This window comes from Lycium ferocissimum, chromosome 5, assembly GCF_029784015.1.
Source record: "Lycium ferocissimum isolate CSIRO_LF1 chromosome 5, AGI_CSIRO_Lferr_CH_V1, whole genome shotgun sequence".
Classification (NCBI taxonomy): Eukaryota; Viridiplantae; Streptophyta; class Magnoliopsida; order Solanales; family Solanaceae; genus Lycium; species Lycium ferocissimum.
In genome coordinates this window covers 72,347,819-72,370,508 of record NC_081346.1, presented here as the reverse complement: position 1 = coordinate 72,370,508, position 22,690 = coordinate 72,347,819, and the positions used below count along the sequence as shown (strand labels likewise).

Here is a 22,690-nt window from a genome sequence, read left to right as displayed (position 1 = left end):
CCATTTCTACGTTGTTCTACGTAAACTGTACTTACTGAATACTCCCTCCATTCCATAATTTACTATACTTATTTCTTTTTTCCATAAACCCTAATTCATTAAAATGAATCTGAAACACTTAATTTGCAAGCAAACAATCAACAAATTATCAAATGGAATTCTATCTCAATACCCTCATTTTCACCAGAAAGCTGCAATCTTTACATTCTTGGTTCCGCCCCCCACCTGTTCGACGAAATGTCACAATGATTTTTTCCACTATAATCGAAAAAATGAAACTTGGGGTTGTAAAAGATTGATTCACACAGGTGCTGAACAAGTGTTAATTGATAATGCCACAATGAATGAGTTCTTATCAAGATTTGTTTGGATAATGCGTGGTAAACTCAAACCTGATTTTGACAAGAAAACAATTGATGTTATGCTTTTGGTTATTGTTGGTAAGGTTGTTGAGGAGTTAGAAAAAGGCGGTTTTGATCAGATAGTTGGAGGTGATTTTAGTGAGGATTTGTGGAAGACAGTGTGGGAAGTGAGCAATGTGGTGTTGGAAGATATGGAGAAAGCGAAAAGGAAAGAGAAAATGAAGAGCTTTCTTGAAGCTGAGCAAGTTAAAGACATGTGTAGGTTTGCTGGCGAAGTTGGTATTCGCGGAGAGATGCTTAGGGAGTTAAGGTTCAAATGGGCGCGCGAGAAAATGGAGGAGAGTGAGTTTTATCAGAGTCTTGAACGTCGTCTTAAGGAAGAAGAAGAGGAGGAGGATAGTGTCGGAGAAAGTGAAGTTGTGTCTCTTCCCAAAAGGCGTGGGAAGATTAACTACAAGATTTATGGACTTGATTTGTCCGATTCGAAATGGTCTCAAGTGGCTGATAAGGTTCATGAGGCTGAGAAAATCATATGGCCTCAAGAACCAAAACCAATAGCTGGCAAGTGCAAAATTATTACTGAGAATATACTTTCGTCAGAAGTTGAAGATGATCCTTCTTCACTTCTAGGAGAATGGGTAGAACTTCTCCAACCTAGTAGGGTAGACTGGATGAATTTACTTGATAGATTGAAGGAACAAAATGCTCATCTTTATTTGAAGGTATTCCTTCTCCAGTTTAAGCGTTTTCTTATTCGCGTGACTTTGAATTATTGTTGCATTTTAACTTTCATTTGTCCCATTGTTTTAGTGTCAACTTGGATCCACAGAAAAATCTGAATGGACCTACAAAATGCGGGGGGCTTTAAGTTAATGTCCTTAATATTACTTGTTCCTGAATGCACGTTCTTCTTACTGATAATGTTCATAAGTACAGAAATCTTTTAAGCAGATTAGGTTTCTTCTAACTTTTTTTGGTTGGTATTTTTTATTTTTTTGATCAGGTGAAGTTATAGTGTGTATATATGCCCTGCTAGTATAATCAAAGTTTACTAAGCAAGGAAGGAACTTTGATCTGTAGCTTGCTATTTGACTAGCTTATAGTGCTTCATATTGTTGATCCCAATAGAATCTAGTTTGGAAGTAGCGAGTTCGACCAAACCTATTGTGTCTGGCTAAGACCTTACATATAAGTTGGAAAAAAAATAAAAGTATTGTATTTTGATGAGGAATAAACTAAAGTAAGTTTTTTTTTTTTTTTTTTTTTTTTTTTTGATGAGATAAATGATTTCAGCTAGTTAAGGGACAGGGAGCTGACAAAGTTCAGAAAGGTAACAGGGGAATCTAATGGAGATAAATAAACTCAGCTATACAAAAACATGAGGCATTTAGCTTTTAAAGATTGGTAGGTAGTTGATATCCCATCAAAGCATCTTCTATTCCTTTCATTCCAGATACTCCAACAGATGGCTGCAGGTATCATCTTCCAGATTCTCTTGATGGCACTATCAACTCTCCAGCAACTCCAGCTTACAAAAACATCGCTGATACTCTGAGGCATGACCCATTTGAGTCCAAAAAGTACTAAAAACATATTCCATAAATTTGCAGCTATTGGACACTGTAGAAATAAGTGGTTGTGAGTTTCTGCTTCCTTCATGCACATATAACATCTGTTAGCCATCTAAAACGTCCTTCTAGCTAGATTGTCTTGAGTCAAGCAAGCTTCATGAAGTGCAGTCCAGCTAAAGCAGCTGATCTTAGGGGGCAGTTTGATCTTCCATATTAGCTTCCAAGGCCAATGAGCTGTAATTTCATTCTGTCGGCCTAGAATTTTGTATGCTGCTTTAACTGAGAACTTTCCGTTCCTTGTTTCTCCCCAATTGAGTTGGTCTGGTGTTTCACTGTTTATTGCAACACTATGAAGTGCTGCTAGTAAGCTTACCAACTCCTCCATTTCCCAATCTTGTATGTTCCTTCTAAGGATGATGTTCCATGAATTCCTTTCTCTGTGTTGTTGAACTGTAGAGTTTGGCTCCTTTGATAACTGAAACATGTTGGGATAAGCAGCCATTAAAGGGATGTCGCCTAACCATTTGTCTCTCCAAAATCTGATATGCTGCCCATTCCCTGCTACTAAGTGTTGGTGTTGTGAGAACTCCTCCCATAACTTGCTTATGCTTCTCCGTACACCAACCCCATATGGCTCTGTTGGGATATGAGAGCACCAGTGGTTTAGCGCTCCATGCTTGGCAATAATTACATCCTTCCAAAGGCTCGCTCCTCCCGAGTGTATCTCCATAACCATTTCATTAGTAGGCTTTTGTTGTGCAGTGATAAGTCTCTAATGCCGAGGCCGCCCAACTTTTTTGGTAACAAGACTATTGGCCACTGCACCAAATGAAATTTATGGTCGGTGCTATTCCCTTTCCAAAGGAAATTCCTTCTAGTTTTGTCCAATTGCTCCAAAGCCTTACTGGTTATGGGATGTAGTGACATACTGTAGGTTGGGATGCTATCAAGCACATTGTTAATCAATGTTAGTCTGCCCCCCATTGATAGGTACTGCATTTGCCAAGTAGCAAGTCTCTTTTCAAACTTCTCGATGACTCTACTCCAAATGCCCTCTGTCTTATATTTAGCCCCTAGTGGGAGTCCTAAGTATGTGGTTGGAAAAGTACCAGTTCTGCAACCCAGTATGTCTGCCAGTTCCTCAACATTCTGCACTTCATTTACAGGATAAATCACACTCTTGAGCATGTTTATATGAAGACCTGAAACTGCTTCAAATATTAGTAGAGTAAGGTTTAGATGGAGGATCTGCTCTCTGTCAGCCCCACAGAAGACCAAAGTGTCATCTGCATATAGCAAATGGGAGATGTTGACTGCTCTATCCCTTCCTATATCAAAACCAGTTAGCCATTGCAATTGCTTGGCTTTGTTCAACATTCTACTCAACCCTTCCATAGCTAGTATGAACAGAAAAGGTGAAAGGGGGTCACCTTGCCTCAGGCCTCTTTGTGAAGAGAAAAATCCTACTGGGCTTCGGTTAATTAGAACAGAATACTTCACAGTAGAAATGTTGAACTGAATCCATTTAATCCACCTACCACCAAACCCCATTTGTTTGAGCATAGATATGAGATAAGACCAATTCAATTGGTCAAAGGCTTTTTCGACATCTAATTTGCAAAGTAATCCAGCACTCCCTTGTTTCAATTGCCAATCAAGCACCTCATTAGCTATGAGTGAGGCATCTCTGATTTGTCTCCCCTTGATGAAGGCATTCTGCTGACTTGAAACCAGTTTCCCTATCACTCCCTTCAGTCTTCCTGCAAGAACTTTAGCAATGATCTTGTATATGCTTCCAATTAGACTGATAGGTCTGTAATCCCTAAGCTCCAATGCCCCTTTTTTCTTAGGGATAAGTGCAATGAAGGAAGCATTACAAGACTTAACCATCCAACAATGTTGATGGTACTGTTGCATAGCTGCTAACAAGTCTGTCTTAATAAATTCCCAAGAACTCTGGAAAAAGGCCATAGTATAACCATCAGGCCCAGGGGCTTTGTTAGGGGCACATGATTTAATGACTGCTAGCACTTCTTCCTCTCCAAAAGCTGCTTCTAAGCTACTGCTTTCCTCTGCTGTGATGGAAGCAATTCCTTCCAAATTTACAGTAGGCCTCCAGTCTTCTTGCTCAGTGTACAGTTTTTCAAAGAAGTCAAGTGTCTTCCTTTTTATTGTCTCCTTATCTTCGATGATCACATTGTCCACCAGAAGTCTATCTATGCAATTGGATCTCCTATTAGAATTAGCAATCTTCTGGAAAAATTTGGTATTCTTGTCCCCTTCCTTGAGCCAAAGGCACCTAGATTTCTGGCTCCATGAGATCTCCTCTATCTTGGCACAACATCTCAGCTTTCAGACTTGTCATTTGACTAGCCTCTGTCATGTTCAATTGTCTGCCTTCAGTGTTTTGCTCTAAGATCATCAATTCATCTAGTGCTTTGCCTTTCCTAGTCTCTAATTTACCAAACTCCTCCTTATTCCAAATATTTATGTCCTTCAGATTCTTCGGTTTTTGCATAAGGATGAAGTCAGGTCTCCCATTGGAATTGTAGCTTTGCCACCAGTTTTTCAGTTTGTCCACAAAGCCATCAACTTCCAGCCACATGTTTTCAAATTTAAAGTAGGAGGGAGTGGCATCCCAGTCCCCATTTTCCAGCAAAATGGGTCTGTGATCTGAAATTACTTTAGGCAATGCAATTTGTTTCACAGCTTTGAAAGAGTCATTCCATTCTGGGGATACGAGAAATCTATCAATTCTAGATGCTTGTTGATTGTTCTCTCCTCTTGACCATGTATATTGGGCTCCCTGCAATGGTAGGTCAATGATCTCTAAGTCTTGGATTATGTTCTGAGAATGTTTCCATGGCTCTTGATCTCCTAGTGCAATTTAGCCTTTCACTTTCAAATCGGCATACATTGAAGTCACCCCCTATGACCCATTGATGCTCCCAAAGTCCTTTTATCCCTGCTAATTCATCCCACATCTCTTCCCTCTCTTGATTAGTGTGTGGACCATAAATTCCAGTGAAGCACCACCTAAACTCTTCAAGTGAACTCTGCAGCATACATGAAATTGAATAGCAGCCCAGTTGTGCATCCATTTTCACCCATTTCCTTTTGTCCCAGATTACTAATATACCACCTTTTGTGCCAGCTGCTTCAAGCTCTACCCAATCAACCCATCTGTTTCCCCATATCTGTTGTATAAGCCTATTGTTGCAGCCTTGGATTTTTGTCTCTTGCAAACATAATATGTCAACCTTCCAACTCTGAATGAGGGATTTGATGGTGTCTCTCTTCGCCTCCTCATTCAGCCCCCTAATGTTCCAACTAAGGACTTTCAAATTCATCCAGACAGTGAAGTGTACTGCCTGCCCCTGCTCCCACTGCTTTGTTGCTCTTTTTTGTCATAATTAATCCCACTGATTAATCTTTTCCGTTCCCCTTCCCCTCCGCTTTTCTTCCCTTTCTCAGACCCCTGTTGCTTTAACTCCTGTTCTTGGATTTGTTTTTGTCTTCTTTGCTCCATCCTTTTAACTAATTCTAAGAGATCATGTTCAAACCCTATAGCGTTGACCCCAAATGCTTTGCATGCCTTTACCATTGTGATTTTTGTTCACTTTGATGCTCAATAACAGTAGGTTTTTCTATAGCCAGTGGAATAGGGCCTTCGTACCAAGACAATGGTAATGCTTCACATATCGCTTGAGAGGGGAAATCTGTATCTGAGCTGGAGAACGCAACCAATTCCTCACCTGAGGTATGTAGTCGCAGTGGCCTGTGGATTCTTTCTTGGGGAATTCTTTCATCGTCTGCATCTGAATGCCTCTCCCCTGATGTTTGCTCTGCAGGATTTACTTGCATGGCAATTTCAAAGTCACTGGAGTCTGAAGGGGCTGAAAGAGCACCGAATCTGTTGGAAGATGGGCTGGGCTTTTTAACCTGCCAGATGGTTTTGAGTTTAAGAAGTTTGGCCTCATTTAAAGCTTTATTTTTTCCCCTCTTGCCATTTGGGCCTGTTTTGTAATAATTCTGATCAGCTTCTAGGCCCAGTTGTCTTTTAATTGGCCCTGGCCCACTCCCTATTAAACTGTTGGACTCTTTGACTTTTGCCCTTTTATCTACTGGATAAAACAGACTGCCACTTTTTGAATTAAAGCTGTCCCTTTGTACCTCCTCATATGATACAGTGTTCGAGGTACCAACTTCTTCCGACGTTTTCCTTATCTCGGGAGCAGTGCCTTTTCCGGCGAGATTAACGACGGTGTGCAGATCTTCTAAAATTGAGAGTTCAAAACCCCAATCTTCTTTGAGCAATTCTATGGTCCTTGGAATTACCTTCATGTTCTTCTCCACACAGATACGAGCCCATAGCATGTGTGTTCTGTGTTTCGTGTCTTCATCTACTTCGACGTAACCTCCACACTTGTTCCCAATAAATTTGAATGTTTCTGTTGACCAGGCATGGAGTGGAATTCCGAAAACCTTTATCCATTTATGTTCTGACTTTTTTGTGGTTAGCTTTGATCCGGCCACTGGCGTCCACCATTCGAGAGTCAGCCTCCTCCCTTTCCAGAACCAATTGCCTGCTTTAACCCTGCTTGCCTCCAATCTGGATGGGAGCTCAAAGAGAAATTGGTTATGGTTAATGGGTGTGACTTCAAGTCCTGCAGTGACTTGCCACCTGCCCACAAACCATTTTTGGATGATATTTGCATTTGGGCTTGTATTAAATGGATCATTAAATTCTCCCACAAGACACCTCGAGAGGAAGTACTCTGTTTCCCCCATCTCCCTGTTACTGGTTTTCCCTGCTTCAGAACTGATTGTGCTTGACCATTTTGGGATCCTTGCTGCCTCCATGTAGGATTTGGACTGCTCATCTGCTAAATGGAATCTTGGATCTACAAAAGGACCCAGATATATTTGTATCTTCCCTGCAATGTCATCCCATCCCTTGTTGTATCTGTCTTCTGGGATGATGACTGATGCCTTTTTGTCCCCTAGAATAGTCTCTATTCTCACAAATCGACCATAACTGTTGAAGTTTTGTATCACTCTGAATGATTACGCCTGTACTTTTCTTCCCCATCTTCTGCATTTGTTGCCTGGCTGCAAAGAGGCCTGCTTTAGGGCTTCACATATCCATCTGAGATTGCTTCGTCTAACCTGATGCTGCTCCTGAACTTTCTGCTATTTTCTGTTAAGATGAACCAACTATCTCCACTGCTCGTTAATCTAAAAAACTTCCCACTCGAAGTAAAAGAAATGCCCTGCTCCATAACTTAGGCAATAAATGTATAAAGAGCTGAATCGATTGCTGTCTGACTATCTGACACAGGTCTTACGTATAAGTGAAAATAAAATTAGGTTGTTATTACAGTACCAGTTTGTAAAAAAAATAAAAAAAAAAAAAATTAGGTTGTTCTCTTCACATGTTGGACTATTTATTTTCCTTTTTGTTTTTTGAAATGGTAAGTTTTTATTCACATGTTGGACAAATTATCTTGAGAGAAAAAGTACATGTTGACTTGCCATCTTATGCACTGGTTTAGTGCTGCAATATAAATGTTTCTCTGGTTTCCTTTTCATCCTGCAAGGAACTTAAACATAGAGTTAGATTAGTTAGTGAAATGCATGCCAAGAAAGTTAGTCAAAATTATTAACTTTTGCTTTGAAAAGAAAAATATTCTAACTTTTGCCAATGTAGAAATCTTTGACGACTGTTCCATTCAGTAACCAAATGTAGTGAAAAGTCTGAATTTAAATTTCCACCTATCAAAAAGAATGTGAATTTAAATTGTTAAGTATAGGCTAACTCTGACATTTAGTAAACATGTTAGATTGCAGAGCATGTGCTTGGCGAAGAGTCCTTCCAAACAAACATACGTGACTACTCAAAACTCATTGATGCCCATGCTAGAGATAACCGGCTAGAAGATGCCGAGAGAATTATCAAAAAGATGAGTGAAAATGGGATTGGACCTGATATTCTCACATCAACAACCATGGTTCACATGTACAGCAAAGCAGGTAACCTGGATCGAGCAAAAGCTGCATTTGAGAGCTTGAGAATTCAAGGATTCTTACCAGACGTGGGGGTTTACAAATCCATGATCCTAGCCTATGTAAATGCTGGTCAGCCAAAGTTGGGTGAATCATTAATGAGGGAAATGGAGGCAAGAGACATCAAGCCTTCTAAGGAGATCTTTATGGCTCTCCTAAGGTCATTTGCTCAGCATGGTGATGTTAATGGAGCCCAAAGAATAGCAAGTACAATGCAGTTTTCAGGATTTCAGCCCACTTTAGAGTCATGCACATCACTTGTTGAGGCATATGGAAAAGCTGGTGACTCTGATCAGGCAAGGCATAATTTTGATTACATGATCAAACTTGGACACAAGCCAGATGATAGATGCACTGCTAGCATGATAGCAGCTTATGAGAAGAAGAACCTGCTGGATAAAGCCTTAAATCTTCTATTGGAGCTTGAGAAAGATGGCTTTGAGCCTGGGGTGGTTACTTACTCGGTTTTGGTGGATTGGATGGGTAAAATGCAGCTAATTGATGAGGCTGAACAGTTCTTGGATAAAATTGCTGAGCAGGGTGAGGCTCCTCCATTTAACGTTCATATTGGCCTATGTGACATGTATGCAAGAGCTAATGTTGAGAAAAAGGCTCTTCAAGCTCTTGGAGTTCTGGAGGCCAAAAACGAGCAGTTGGGAGCAGAAGAATTCGAGAGGATTATACGGTCACTTATAGCTGGTGGATTTGTGCAAGACGCTCAAAAGTTTCAAGGATTGATGGAAGCTCGGGGATATACGGTATCCGAGCAACTTCGAGTAACACTCAACGCGTCTCAAACTTTTTTTCGCAGGAGACCATCTGTAAGATAATGTTCCAGAGCATTTTACGGCCATGCGGCCCATGCCTTTCTGACTTTAGGTATCTGTGATGTTGGAGTTTTTGCTTCACTGAATTATTATGTTTCCGGTTTACAACTTGTTGGAACACATGATTTGTTACGCTTTATTTAATTTGCAGAATCTCTTTGAGAAAATTTTTGTTCAGTTCTTATTGAAAAGGTGACATCTTGTAGGTTCTTTCTTCCCTGATGTGATCATTCCTTTATCTTGTTATTGTATGTGTGCAAGTTAAAGTTAAATAGATAGCTTTATTCTATGTAGTTTTGGGGCTAAAAATAAATGAGTGTTTTGTTTTTGCTGTATGAGCTATTTACGTTACCCAACAACCATGAGAGCTTTAATTGAACTGTTTTGGGTTTTGCAACCAGAAAAGAGGCCTGAGTTTGGGCAGATTGTGAAAATACCGGAGCAGTTTGAATCATCAGTCTCTTATGATGGAACTCTGAATCTTGTTAAAGATCACTGGATCCAAAATATTGTCCTGTGCTGCAAAATGCTTCATTACATCAAATGTTTCATGAATGCCAATGCCGAAACCTATGTTCGCTTGAGTTTTCTAGATGATCTGCCTTTTGTAGTTTCACCAGGTCTCTATCCAATTAAACTGCTTTTGGTTGCACACTGTTGTATATCTCTGCTCTGCCATTAAGAAAATGTGAATTATTAGGTTGTAGTTGTGCGTTGAGGTGGCCTATTTTGCATGATAGGTACAAAAAGTATGCTTTGTAATTTTGCATGGCAGGCACACAAAATATGGTCATCAAGTTTTGGATGCAAATGCCATCTGTAAGCCTACGTTAAGCTGAACGGAATAAATTCCATACTTTTTTATGTGGTATATTACATAATTCTCAGGCCAATACAACCCTTGTTAATAAACATTATAGTGCCTTTACTTGCATTACACACTTCTTCTGATGTTTTCCGCTACTTTAATATCGCAAGCAGGAAATAGAGGAAAAAACAACTGTCCACAACAAGAGATTAAAAAAACTAACTAAGCAAAGATGGACATTGATACACTTTATTATATGCAAGAGATTCCATAATTAATGTTGACAAAAGACATTACCTAATTTTATTTATTTAAAGAAACAATAACTGTTAAGCAACTCACAATAAAATAGTTTTTGTTCAATACTTGCTGATTTTGATAATGTATCTTACTTATTTGAGTATTTTGAACTTTGGCATCCATATTATCTTCATATATATGCAAACTCATGCTTATACCACTGTTAGTGTAGAAAAGCAATGCACTGATAAAAATATTCTTCACAGTGAGAAGAAAAGAAAGTGACATTACCAGCACATCATAGGACTACTCCCAAATTCATCTATTGTAAGTGCTTCAAATATTCTTATTTTCTCTTTTTACTCTTCTAATAAAGAAATAGAATTGGAGCATCATCTAATTTAGAAGTTTGGAATCTTCCTCTCTTGTTAATTGCACGGGGTTTAGTTTGATACTCTATTTATTTAATTTGGTAAACTGAAACAACTTCTGCAGAATGTATTTTCTAGTATTTTTGGTGACTCTTTGAAGGGGAGGAACGGTAAAGCTGTCTCCGTGTGACCTATAGATCACGGGTTTGAGCCGTGGAAGCAGCCACTAGTGCTTGCATTAGGGTAAGGTGTCTACATCACATCCTAGGGGTGCTGCCCTTCCCCGAACCCTGCTAACACGGGATGCTTTGCACACAGGGCTGTCCTTTTTTGGATGACTCTTTGCTAATCTAAACTGTACAAGCACTACAAGAAATGTGACTTTTAACGGCCACTTCTTAATGAAAGGATAGGAATTCGGTTGTTAAATATATTTATAGCGACCAATTTTATTTCCGGTCGTTACAAGCAATTTTAGTTTAAATTGAGCAGAGGCAAACATCCGATGTGTAAAAGATGTAATATCCAGTCGTTAAAGTAAGAACAAAAAAAAGAAGCTCGTTTTCGTAATCATTTTTTCCCAATATTGCATCTCCCGCCCTCAGGAAAAAGAAAACCGATAAGAAACACTCTAAGACAGAAACATAGAACAAAAACCGTCAAGCCACAAACACAGAATGGCTAGGACTCATTTCGTCACCTCGATTTTGATAATTCATAGGGTTCAGCTCTCTTCTTGGCGAGGTATGTTTTTAATTTTCTGAATCTGTATTAGTTTGGTAGTAGTGGAAATTTAGATGTATTAATTTGTATTGGTATTTGTTCAGTGTTTCTCTTCTCCTTCTCGTCAATGCATGTTTCAGCCGAATCAGTAATAGCAGATAAGCCGAATCAGTAATAGCAGATAAGTTTTAGGACTATTAACTACTATGGTGTCCTTTTCAATCTTTCCCATTTGTCTGTTTTTTATTTTTCTAGTTTATCATATTTCAATTTCAACAAATCTAATGCTGATTCAGAGTGTGGTAAGTAACCTAAACTCGTTTAGAATATTTCTTATGGCTTACCCATCTGTATTACCCATACCTAATTGGCCTTAATTGGCTATTGTTGTTATCTAGACACACGAAAGAACAAATATTTGACCATAATCTTATGCATAAAAAGGGATGAAAAATAATCATACTCTAAATAATGTGGATCGATGTTGTCTGGAATGGATATGTAAACGCTTTGGTAATATTTGTTAGAAATTAGTTGTCACTGAAATTAAAGGACAATATAGTATTATATTCGTCCTATTCAGTAGAGGGCTAGTCTGTTGTATTTAATACAATTATTTCCAGCCAATAATAATTCTTACACCAAGAAAGTTATCTTCTCTTCGGCTGGTTAATAGAATTCTCAAATCATCAGCTTCCTCCTCTTATATATAGTCTGGTTATATATTATATCTCCTGTGGCGTAAAGAGGATTGTTTGAACTTGATAGAGGACTTTTTAGGATTACTGTAAGTATCTCTCTTTCAGTAAAATGTAAATTTTTGGAGGTGGCCAGCATACCCTTAATGCTGAGGAATACAAAATTACCAGTTTCAAAAAAAAGTAGATTAGCTAATTGATTGATAGATATACAGCTGATAACGAAAAATATGATTTTCAAGTGTTAATACTTCTATTGGCTTCGCCTTTTGATCTTTTGCAGCTGTCTTCCTTGTGGGCATATATATGGTTTGTCATGTATCAAAAAGTGGGTGCAACAAAAGGGAAGTTTAGGAAAGGTATTTCTTATAATAATTTGGTCCTTGTTTTATACAATATTAAGATCCTTTTTCAGTTCATCCCTCACAATCTTTTTTTTGTTATTTTGTAGTGCCCTCAATGTAATAAGAAATGCACAGTGAAGGGTATCCGAGTACTTTATGCTTGTCGACTTCATGCTGTCGATGAAGAGCTTCAAAAGGTCTTAATTTGACGCTTATATATATTGAAGGTTGCTCCATGAGATAGTGATTTAACCCCTTCCTCTTTTGCAGAAAATCCGGTCTCTTGAAGCTAGATGTTTTTCTCTTAAAAAAGAGGTAAGGAAAAAAATGAAGGTTTTAGATTTAGCCAGTGCGATCTCCTGATAGAACTCGGGTCTGACGTCTAAATGAAGATTCCCAGTGGAGACCTTCAAGGTTTTCCATGTAGCCAACACAAACTACTTGCGGAAAACGTATCAGACTGACCTAACCCACCCCTTCAAAAAAAGGAAAAAAACAAACAATAGGACGATTGAATGATGGTTATCTTTTTGTGTCTTAAGTTGGGGTTTTCCTTTACTCGATTAAGGAACTGTGCAGCTGAAAAGATTTGTTAGTTTTCAAATGGACAAAGTGTCTCAAGATTTTAAAAACTTGACATATGTTTGTGGAAACCTTTGAAATAGTTGTTATAGGTAAGGGGAGTTTCTCTCATTTTTTAGATGGAACCCAAGGAGAAAAACGAGTAGTTGAAGAGGTTGCATTAGCTTTTTCAATCATCTAAAATTAAACAGAAATAAATAAGATAAACATAGTTCCTTCCCTTATAACATTTAAGCTATACCCAAAGGGGAAAATAAAACGCATTGAATTGGAGAAGAAAACCAAAACCTTTCCCTTCCCCGTTCCCCTCCCTTCCCTTGCCCTCCTTTGTACCCTTATTCACTACGTACAGCCAAAATTGTTTGCTTTTAACAGCTTGCTTGTTTTCTCTCTGTAAGGGTATTCAAGTCACCTGTCACCTTATCCTTGGTCGGGCAGCAAATTGACCCTGGGTTGGCTGCAATAATGATACTTCTGCTTTAACTGACTTTTGAAAACAATTTTCTCACCTCTCTGGAGGTGCTAAATTACATCTTTCTTTACATGTTCTTATGGTGATTATAAGATTAAATATGTGCAGTGTACAGACTGGTGTAAGAAAGAAATTGAGTGGAGGAGGAGAGAAGCTGAGTTGCATAAGCAAGTGGAGCACCTCAAAGAGGTATGTCTCGTTTTGTGTAGTATATCACTTTTTCTGTGATATGGTTGTTACTACCAAAAACACCCACTGTAAATTTTGTTTAAACTTTATCTAGGGTTTGCAAAACTCTCTGATTATGCCTGCTTCATCAGTATTTTACTTATTGCCTTTCCCTTGTTTGAAAACTCCAATGTTATATTCTCTTTGCCCTTTGTCAAGTTAGTTGCATGCCTCTTCCTGAGGACCAAATTGACTTTGGTGCATTTTCTTTAATACATATTATGGAACTCTTTTTCCTGCCAGCATTCCCTTTTAACATTCTTCAGAATATGACATTTTTCAGCGCCTTTTAGGTTAAACCAGGTACTTGTTTTGCTTTCTAAGAAATATTCTCGAATGTGTATATTCCCCTTTCCTAGTTTATTCTAGCCCTTTCTTTCGGATTTTTGATTTATGCTGTAGCTTTTTGGCTTGAGAAAATTTGGATAACAAGTTTCAATGCAATAGTATAGATATCCCTGTTAATGCAATAGTATAGATATCCCTGTTAATCTTTGTTCATCAAAGCTGCATATTACTTACTGTATATCTATTCTTCGTAGAGAACAACCGAGGGCTCGCCAAGTAAGATGCAAAACAGGTTATCTGGATGCATTTTTGGTAAGCAATCCATGAGAAATCCTTGCTTAGGGATATTGATACTATTGGGTATGTTGTATCATCGTTTCACGCTAAAGTTCCAGTATCTATCTATGTCGTGCAGGACGCAATAACGACTCCAAATCTGCAAGACGTGAATCTGTGAATGGTTTTGTTTTACATGTTTGCCATTTCTCTGCTCTTGTCAAATGTGAAAATTGAGCTAAAGGAATTCTGTTCTTTTTAAGTTCGATATTTTATAGTAGCAATTGAGAAATAATTACTCCTTTATCCATTGTTGTTCCACATTTATTGCAACTTGTGTACCAAGATGCACTGGAAATATACTCACCTTTAGGTTAGCACTTACGTAGCATCAATAGTCTGAATGAGACTGAGAACATAGTACAAGCTGGTCAGTTCCCTTCCTGCTTATTGGCCCAAAACATGACACTTATTTTCTCTCTTAACTCTTTTTTCTTACCGGCTTTATATTGAGAATGAACTAGCATACCCCCGTTGACTGTGGTTTAGTAACATTATGTTTTATCCCTTTGTAAAAAGAGTTTCAGATTGATGGTGCTCGCATATTTGATGTGGACAGAAATGGTGAGAATTTGATGATTGCCAGAAGGCTTTCTGGAATGGGAGGACAGCATATGCTTACCAAAGTAAATTTCATGGGTCTCCTTATTGGAATTCTCTAATGGTTTGTGTTCTGCATAAGTTCTTCAACTTTTTCTACTTTTACATTTTGCAGATCAGTCTGTTACCTCCGCATGAAAGAGAAGACATTCTGCTTCCTATGAGCATGAAAACTATCAAGGACTTGCGTGTTTCTCCTCATGAAAGACTCATACTCTCGGCTTCTTTAGGGAAGAAGTTGTCAGTTCTTAGGTTGATAACCTCCCTCCACTTTCTGCCAAATAATCGCTGTGTAGTGGGGTCTGGGGAGGGTAGGATGTATGCAGACGTTACCCCTATCTTTGTGGGGTAGGGAAGGAAGGTGTGTTTTGAGCTATAGAAATTTCGTCAGCTTGTTTGACCGCTTAATTCACCTAGAACTAAAGTCGAAGCTAGGCTAGAACATCTTCCTCTGTTTCTTAGGAGCAAGTTTGAGTATCTTGTCTGTACATGAAATACACTATTTTTGGAGTATCCTGCACGCACACGTCCGCATTTTGAAGAGTCCGAGCAACATAGGTTTCTACGAGTTTGTGTTTAGAAGTTCAAGTGATTGGAGAACTAGATAGACTTGTGCTTATGTGAATTATAAGTCTTATCAAAGTTCACAGTTGGATTGTTTATTTTATTGCTTTTATCAAAGATCTATTAACTCTCCAATTATTTTCAAATTTTAAGTTATCTTATGTTGTTTGTACTTTTCTATGTAAAGGTGCATTCTTTTTTCCCAGGAGCTGCTTTTTCTGCAATCTTCAAGCGCTTTTATTGATTATATTCCATCATTATGGATGCTCCGAATGAACTGAGCTACAAACCACCCCCAGAATTTGAGGAGGTCAAAAAGGATTCAAATATCAATCTTAACTTAACAGACTGAACTGAGCTCTGGCTTATACAGTGGCCCTTTAATCAAGTAAGATTCACGAGAATTTATTTTTCTTCCACTTTTAGGGTGTTATAAGGTGCATTCTTTTTTTCCAAATCATTCAAGTCACAATTGGAAATAATAACGGAACTATTTCCTTTCAACATCTATGTATGTTAAGTGTACAGAAGATGAAGATATTTGTTGGTTTTTTTATGTTTCTCATGTTATCACTTATCATAGTTTGATGTACATCATAGTCTCTGGTTCAATCTTAATTCTCTCTTTTTTTTTTTTTTACCCATCTATGCAACTATTTGATGCCTTCACTTATCTATGAGATCTTATTTACATATTAAAAGAAGATAAGAATTTCTTTCATCATCTAGAAGATAATTTTCTAATTCCTGAATTGATGTTTCGTTTGGAAAGTGAGAAAGGGGAAGGAACGGGAAATGACTAAGAAAGTGCGACTTTTTCTCTTCCTTTATGCAGTGCAGGAAGCAAATTAGAGATTTACGGAAAGAAAAATCAAATGTCGGGGTCTCTAAGTGAAAAGTGCTTGAGCAAAGAAAAAAAAAAAAAGGATTGAGTTAATATTTCCCCTCACATAGGTGAAAATACCCAACTAATGAACAGATTCTGTCTTCTTTTTTTCTTTTTTTTTTTTTCTTTTTCTTGGACAAGCCATCTAAGGATTCCCATCCTTTCCTAGTTTCCAAACGAAGAGTGAGTTTACATATGATTTTGAATGGAATGAGAATGACTCTTAATGTTGGGTGTGCACTTGAGAATGACTCTTAATGTTGGGTGTGCACTTGAGGTTGTTAATATATTTTTTAGTCATCGTCACTTACATGAGTTCTGACTTATTACATTTTCAATTGGCTACTCCAGCATCCAGGTCTCGATGGGCAAGAAGTTTCTTTGAAGCTCCATCATGATGGGCATATGGGCAGCCTTGAGGATTCATCTGGCAAATACAGTATTAAGAATAACATTTACATCTAATTGAGTTCGTCTCCGCGCTCACAACCTTTACTTTTCATAGTAGGCTTTTTAAGATATTGAAAGATGCTTTTCATTTCTTAACATCTTGCTCAATGATTGCTTTTGTAACAGGTAAATCATATGATGTGGTCAGTTGTAAAGCGCAGGACCCGGATGCGGTGGTCTTTCTATCTTCCGAGTCTGAGCCAAAAATCGGTTAACTCTTAGTGGGCATTTTCTTTCATAATACAAAATCCCTTTGCATATTGCTATCCCTTTGTATATGGCATCTTTATAGGTTCGTTTGTTATGTCGTTCAGTTCAAAGCTATTTTATTGATAGTTGAGGCATCATACTTTCATATAAGTTTGTTGTACCATGCATTTTTGTTATGTGAATACTGCAGCTAATGTGACTCGACATCTTTGATGATTTCAATTTGTTGTGTTATGTCCACATATGAGTATATGACGTGCTCTTTTTGGTTTGTATGTTGAAATTTTACTGCTCTCTCTTAGTTGTGTGGAACTTGTACATAATCCAACCACTAATGCTCTTTTGTTTATATTTTTTGGTAAAACATTTTGGTATTCCTTAATGTGAACCTCTAGATGATCCAACTGCTGCTATTTTCCCATACAAGCATAATATTAAGGCGTTTAAGCAGATTTTGACAGTGAATTGTTTTGAGTTGTTCTAGTGACCAATAGACAAGTCAACTATAAGATATTTGCACCTAGATTGTACCTGTGACTCCAACTTTGTTTGTCAAACAGTATAATTATATGTCAATTAGTGTTCACTTCTTCAAGATTGTCTCTGATGTTAAGCATAATGTTTTCTTTGCACAAACACTATCTTGTTTGCGACACTATACTATGATTTTTTTACTTTGAGGGTGTGTTTGGTATGGAGGAAAAGCATTTCCAGAAAATGTTTTCCAATTTTTTCATGTTTGGTTGGTCAAAGTTTTTGGAAAACATTTTCTCTAGGAAAACAATTTCCCTAAAAATGAGGAAAATGGCATCCCTAGTGGAAATAGGAAAAATAGGTTCCGTAAGTGACATTCCACATTGATTGTCTCCTCCCCACCCTCCAACACACCCCACCTTCACCTCCACCCCATAGGCCCCATCCCCACCACCCCACACATCTACCCCTTCACCCCAACCCCCCATCCCCACCACCCCCAAGTGTTTCCCTAGATTATATAAAATGCTTTTGGGACAATTTTCTGTGCAAAAACATTTTCCTTCATACCTAAGGACGGAATTTCATTTTTAGAAGGCAGATCAATGACCGGGAAGTGCAAAGAATAGCTGATTTTTACAACATACTGGGGAATTTCACTGGACTCCAGACAGGTGAGGATGTTTTTTGGTAGCTGGGCAATGACAGAGGAGTTTATAAGGTGGGTGCTGCATACAAGATGATGAATCAAACAAATCAACAGATAACCAATTGGCCTTGGAAACACATTTGGAGATCCAAAATTCTACACAAAGTATCATGCTTTGTATGGCTTCTAGCTAGAGAAGCAGTCCTAACACAGGACAATTTGATGAGAAAGGGGACAATCTTATGCTCTAGATGTTTCCTTTGTGGAGAAACAGGAGAGACAGTCAACCACTTATTCCTACACTGCACGTTTACACAACAGCTTTGGAGAGTTTTCTTAAACCTCAAAGGCATATCTTGGACCATGCCTAGAAAGGTCTCAGAGGCCCTAAAGAGTTGGGAGGAAGCAGGACTACAAGCCAAGGATAGAAGCAGATGGAGAATTGTTCCTGCTTGCATTTGGTGGACAATCTGGAAGGAAAGGAATTCTAGATGTTTTGAAAGCATAGAGAATGGTGTGCAGAAGATCAAATTAAATGTATCTTGCTGCTTGGTTTTTGGTGTAATCAATTATACATTGATGTTTTAGATTCTATATAGACATACGACAGTAGAGTTTTGGAGTACTTTTGTAAATGTGGTTTCAGTACAACCCATGTACTGTTTTGCTCACAAGATATACAATACAGTTACCAGTTTAAAAAAAAAAAAAAAAAAAAAACATTTTCCTTCATACCATACACACATTGAGAGTCAACTGATTTTCTCTTATGCACATGAGGTTCCATCAGATGCATCTTTTTTCCCTCCCTGTTATCATTGTCAAGCATGATGTGGTTTGTCGCACCAATTATGATACTTTTGCATGTTTTCACAGCTGGAAAAATCTTGCGGCGTGTTTCCCTTATTCATTACCCAGAGCCAAGTGAGCTTAAACAGAACAACATAAACTTGAAGCATATGGCTTAGAGGTCATCTGGTGCTACTACATTGACCAATTCGTCTCGTCGTTTTGATATATATATATACACACACACACACACACTCAAAGTACTAGGACACGGAGTATTATGCGACCAGGGAGTTCATCCAAATCTACTAAGAGAAAACACAGTGACGACCCTGCGAAATCCAATGGCCAATCTATTCAAGATTCAGGAAAAAGCGGTCTTAGTGCATTGACCTCTTCAGGGTCCTTTGATCAATCTCAAGATCAAAAATCAAAGAAGAAAAGGAAAATTGATGGTTGAAGTGTTGGCTTAAGTATTTTTTGCGACTGTTTTACATTAGTTGTAGAACAAATATATGAGGTTCCCCACTGCTGGTGTGCCTTGTAATGCTTTTGAAGTATTAAGTTTTGACCTGCTCATTTTTTATGAGATTAAAAATCTTCCATAGAGATGAAATGCAGGAAACTGGGAATTCCTTATGCAAGTGCATTGATGAGACCAATACTTCATCAAATATGCAATGTCAAATATTTTTGTTTTTGTTCTTTTGCGTCTTCATGTTTCGCCCCATAAACGTGGTAGTCTAAACCAGGTTAGGAATCAATTAGAATTTGAATTTCATATGTCCGTAATTTTTAACTACATAAAAAATGGAATATTAATATTTTGTAGTTTTTAACCATGGACATTTGCCAATACCCAAGAAGGTGAGCTTATTTAGGTTGGGGGATTTTGTCGCACTCTTTAATGATATGATTGGTGGTGTTGTTCATGTCACTTTATGCGTACCTTGACTGTTCTCTCGAATATATGTTGCCTTTTCAAAATAGAGGTATCGGATAATTCTGTCTGCTAAAAGTTACGTTGGGGCAAATACAAAAGAAATGGAGTATATTTTTTTGCCTTCATTAGAATTTAACTTAAATTTTAAGGTTCTCCGTCAATTTCATGGACTCTTCATGTAATATCGTCACATCAACACTAGTAAAGTTGATAAAGTGAAAAGCAAAAAGGGCAAAGCCCTAATAAAAAGAAAAAAAAAATCTGAAGGGTAATTACGTAAAATCAAAAGCCCTAGAGCCAACCTATAAATATTCTCCAACTTCTGAAAACCTAGTTCTCACCTCGGCCGCTACCACACTCTCTCCCTCACAACATGCCCCTCAAGCCTTGAAACCCTAATTACCACTCTCTCTCCCCCAAGCCTTGAAACCCTAATTACCACTCTCTCTCCCCCAAGCCTTGAAACCCTAAACCACTCTTCTCTCCCTCACAATGCCTCCCAAGCCTTCTCGGTGTCAAGATTGTGTTAATGGATTGAACTTTCATTCATGCCATGGCTGTTCGCTATCTTTGATTTTTGGTGAGGAACATTTCCGGGTCTTACAGCTCTTAAGGGATACTGGCTATACAAGGCCCTATTTCATTGAAAAAGTTAACAATACTGAACGTGACGTGATGGTCCATTGGGTGTACGAAAAATCATGTGAGCTGAATATAACTGCGCGGTAGCGAGCTGACATTGATGTAGTGAGAAACCAGAATAACGAACAGGAGGCTAAGATAGTAACTCTCAAACAGAAAGTAGCCAGGTTGGAGCGGACCCTATCGGGTCCCGCAACCCGAACTCGATCCAAATCAGGCACCGATTCCAACGCCTCTGTTTCACAGACTGAAGGTGCTCCCTTATCGGGTCCAGCAACCCGAACTCGACCCCAGTCCCGATCAGGTACCGTTTCCAACCACGCCAACCCCTCTGTTTCTCAAACTGAAGGTGCTCCTGCTAATGTTTCATCAGGTGCTATTAATACTGCTAATCCTGCTAATGTTTCATCAGCTGCTATTACCGTTGCTAATCCTGCTAATGTTTCATCAGGTGCTATTAACGCTGCTAATCCTGCTAATGTTTCATCAGGTGCTATTACCGCTGCTAATCCTGCTAATGTTTCATCAGGTGCTATTAACGCTGCTAATCTTGCTAATCTTTCATCAGGTGCTATTACCGCTGCTAATCCTGCTAATCTTTCATCAGGTCCTATTACCGTTGCTAATCCTGCTAATGGTTCCACTAATGACAATGACTAATTTGATTTTGGTCATGGTGGGTCCTATGTTAAGGAGGAAACTAAAAGGGTTGAGGAGGAAAATGAGGGTGTTGCTGGAAATCTGGCTCCTCTTCAGCCAGCACAGGAAAATGAAGGTGTGGTGAGAATGCGCTCTCTTGGCCGACAAAGAAAATGCTAAAAATACGGCTCCTTTTCGACCAGACAAAGGAAAATGAGGTGTTCTTTGAAAATCGGCTCCCTCTTCGGCGGCAAAGACGGGGAAAATCCGAAAATGCGGCTCCTCTTCGCCTAGCAAAGAAAAGTCTTGAAAATCAAGCTCCTATTCGGCCGGCCCTATAACGAAAAGTGCTTGAAAATCTAGCTCTCCCTGCTGTAATGTTGCACAATAGGAAAATCTTGAAAATCTAGCTCCTCTTGACTGACATAGGATGTTGCTTTGAAAATGCGCTCTTTTGAGCCAACACGAGTGTTCTTTGGCATTAAGCTCTTATGCTTGCACCTCTTGCCAACACGGGGAAAATGAAGGTGTTCTTTGAAAATGCGAGCACGCTCTTCTTGAGGGTGCTTGCACCTCTTGCTTGCACCTCTTGACTTGCGCGGGAAAATGAGGGTGTTGCTAAAAATCTGGCTCTTGTGCTTGCACCTCTTCAGCCAGCACATGAAGAGAAAAATCAGGGTGTTGCTGGAAATCTGGTTGTTGTGCCTACTGGTCATACCACACGAACTAGGAAGCAAAGGGAGTTTTATGGTTCTGATTTCGAGGTTAGAGGCCTTAGTATAAAGGGCAAGAGCAAGGAAAAAGCAGAAAAATGATGCAACATTGATTGTGTCTGCACCAAGTGTCAATGCGGCAAACTCCGTCAATTTAATGGACTCTTCATTTAATATCGTCACATCAACACTAGTAAAGTCGGTAAAGTGAAAAGCAAAAAGAACAAAGCCCTGATAGAAAGAAAAAAATCTGGAGCGTAATTACGTAAAATCAAAAGCCCTAGAGCCAACCTATAAATATTCTCTAACTTCTGAAACCCTAGTTCTCACCTCAGCCGCTACCACATTCTCTCCCTCACAACATGCCCCTCAAGCCTTAAAACCCTAATTACCACTCTCTCTGTCCCAAGCCTTGAAACCATAAACCATTCTTCTCTCCCTCACAATGCCTCTCAATCCTCGGTGTCAAACTTGTGTTAATGGATTCAACTTTCATTCGTGCGGTGGCTGTTCGCTATCTCTGATATTTGGTAAGGAACAATTGTGCGTCTTACAGCTCTTAAGGGATACTGGCTATACAAGGCCCTATCTCATTGAAAAAGTTAACAATACTGAACGTGAGGTGATGCTCAATTGGGTGTACGAAAAATCATGTGAGCTGAATGTAACTGCGCGTCACGAGCTGACATTGATGCACTGAGAAACCAGAATAATGAACAGGAGGCTAAGATAGTAACTCTCAAACAGAAAGTGGCTGAGTTGGAGAAGACCCTATCGGGTCCCGCAACCCGAACCCGGTCCAAATCAGGTGCCAATTCCAACCCCTCTATTTCACAGACTCAAGGTGCTCCCCGATCGGGTCCTGCAACCCGACCCCGACCCCGGTCCCGATCAGGTACCATTTCCAACCGCACCGACCCCTCTGTTTCTTAGACTGAAGGTGCCCCTGCTAATGTTTCATCTGGTGCTAATAACGCTGCTAATCCTGCTAATGTTTCATCAGGTGCTATTACTGCTGCTAAGCCTGCTAATGTTTCATCAGGTGCTATTAACGCTGCTAATCCTGCGAATGTTTGATCAGGTGCTATTACCGCTGCTAATCCTACTAATGTTTCATCAGGTCTATTAACGCTGCTAATCCTGCTAATATTTCATCAGGTGCTATTACCGCTATTTCACAGACTCAAGGTGCTCCCCGATCGGGTCCCGCCCGAA

The 22,690-nt window shown here is 39.0% G+C and overlaps 1 protein-coding gene and 1 pseudogene across 4 annotated transcripts; both read left to right on the top strand.

Annotated features, from left to right (window-relative positions):
* Positions 1-20: 20 nt before the first annotated feature.
* LOC132057350 (pentatricopeptide repeat-containing protein At2g32630-like) lies at positions 21-13,253 on the top strand. Of its 4 annotated transcripts, XR_009415132.1 has the most exons (6): positions 21-1,084; positions 7,777-8,820; positions 11,950-12,025; positions 12,118-12,207; positions 12,281-12,325; positions 13,173-13,253. XR_009415132.1 is itself a non-coding variant. In XM_059449916.1 (3 exons), exons 1-2 carry the CDS (start codon positions 104-106, stop codon positions 8,827-8,829), a joined length of 2,034 nt encoding a protein of 677 aa, XP_059305899.1. In that variant the 5' UTR covers positions 21-103; the 3' UTR covers positions 8,830-8,878; positions 11,950-12,025. The 4 variants fall into 4 exon arrangements, 2 of the variants coding, with proteins under 2 accessions (XP_059305899.1, XP_059305898.1); XR_009415133.1 differs by lacking the exons at positions 12,118-12,207; positions 12,281-12,325; positions 13,173-13,253 and adding an exon at positions 8,978-9,028 and having other exon boundaries at positions 7,777-8,878; XM_059449916.1 differs by lacking the exons at positions 12,118-12,207; positions 12,281-12,325; positions 13,173-13,253 and having other exon boundaries at positions 7,777-8,878.
* Positions 13,254-14,000: 747 nt separating this feature from the next.
* LOC132057352 (mediator-associated protein 2-like) lies at positions 14,001-19,097 on the top strand (annotated as a pseudogene).
* Positions 19,098-22,690: the final 3,593 nt, after the last annotated feature.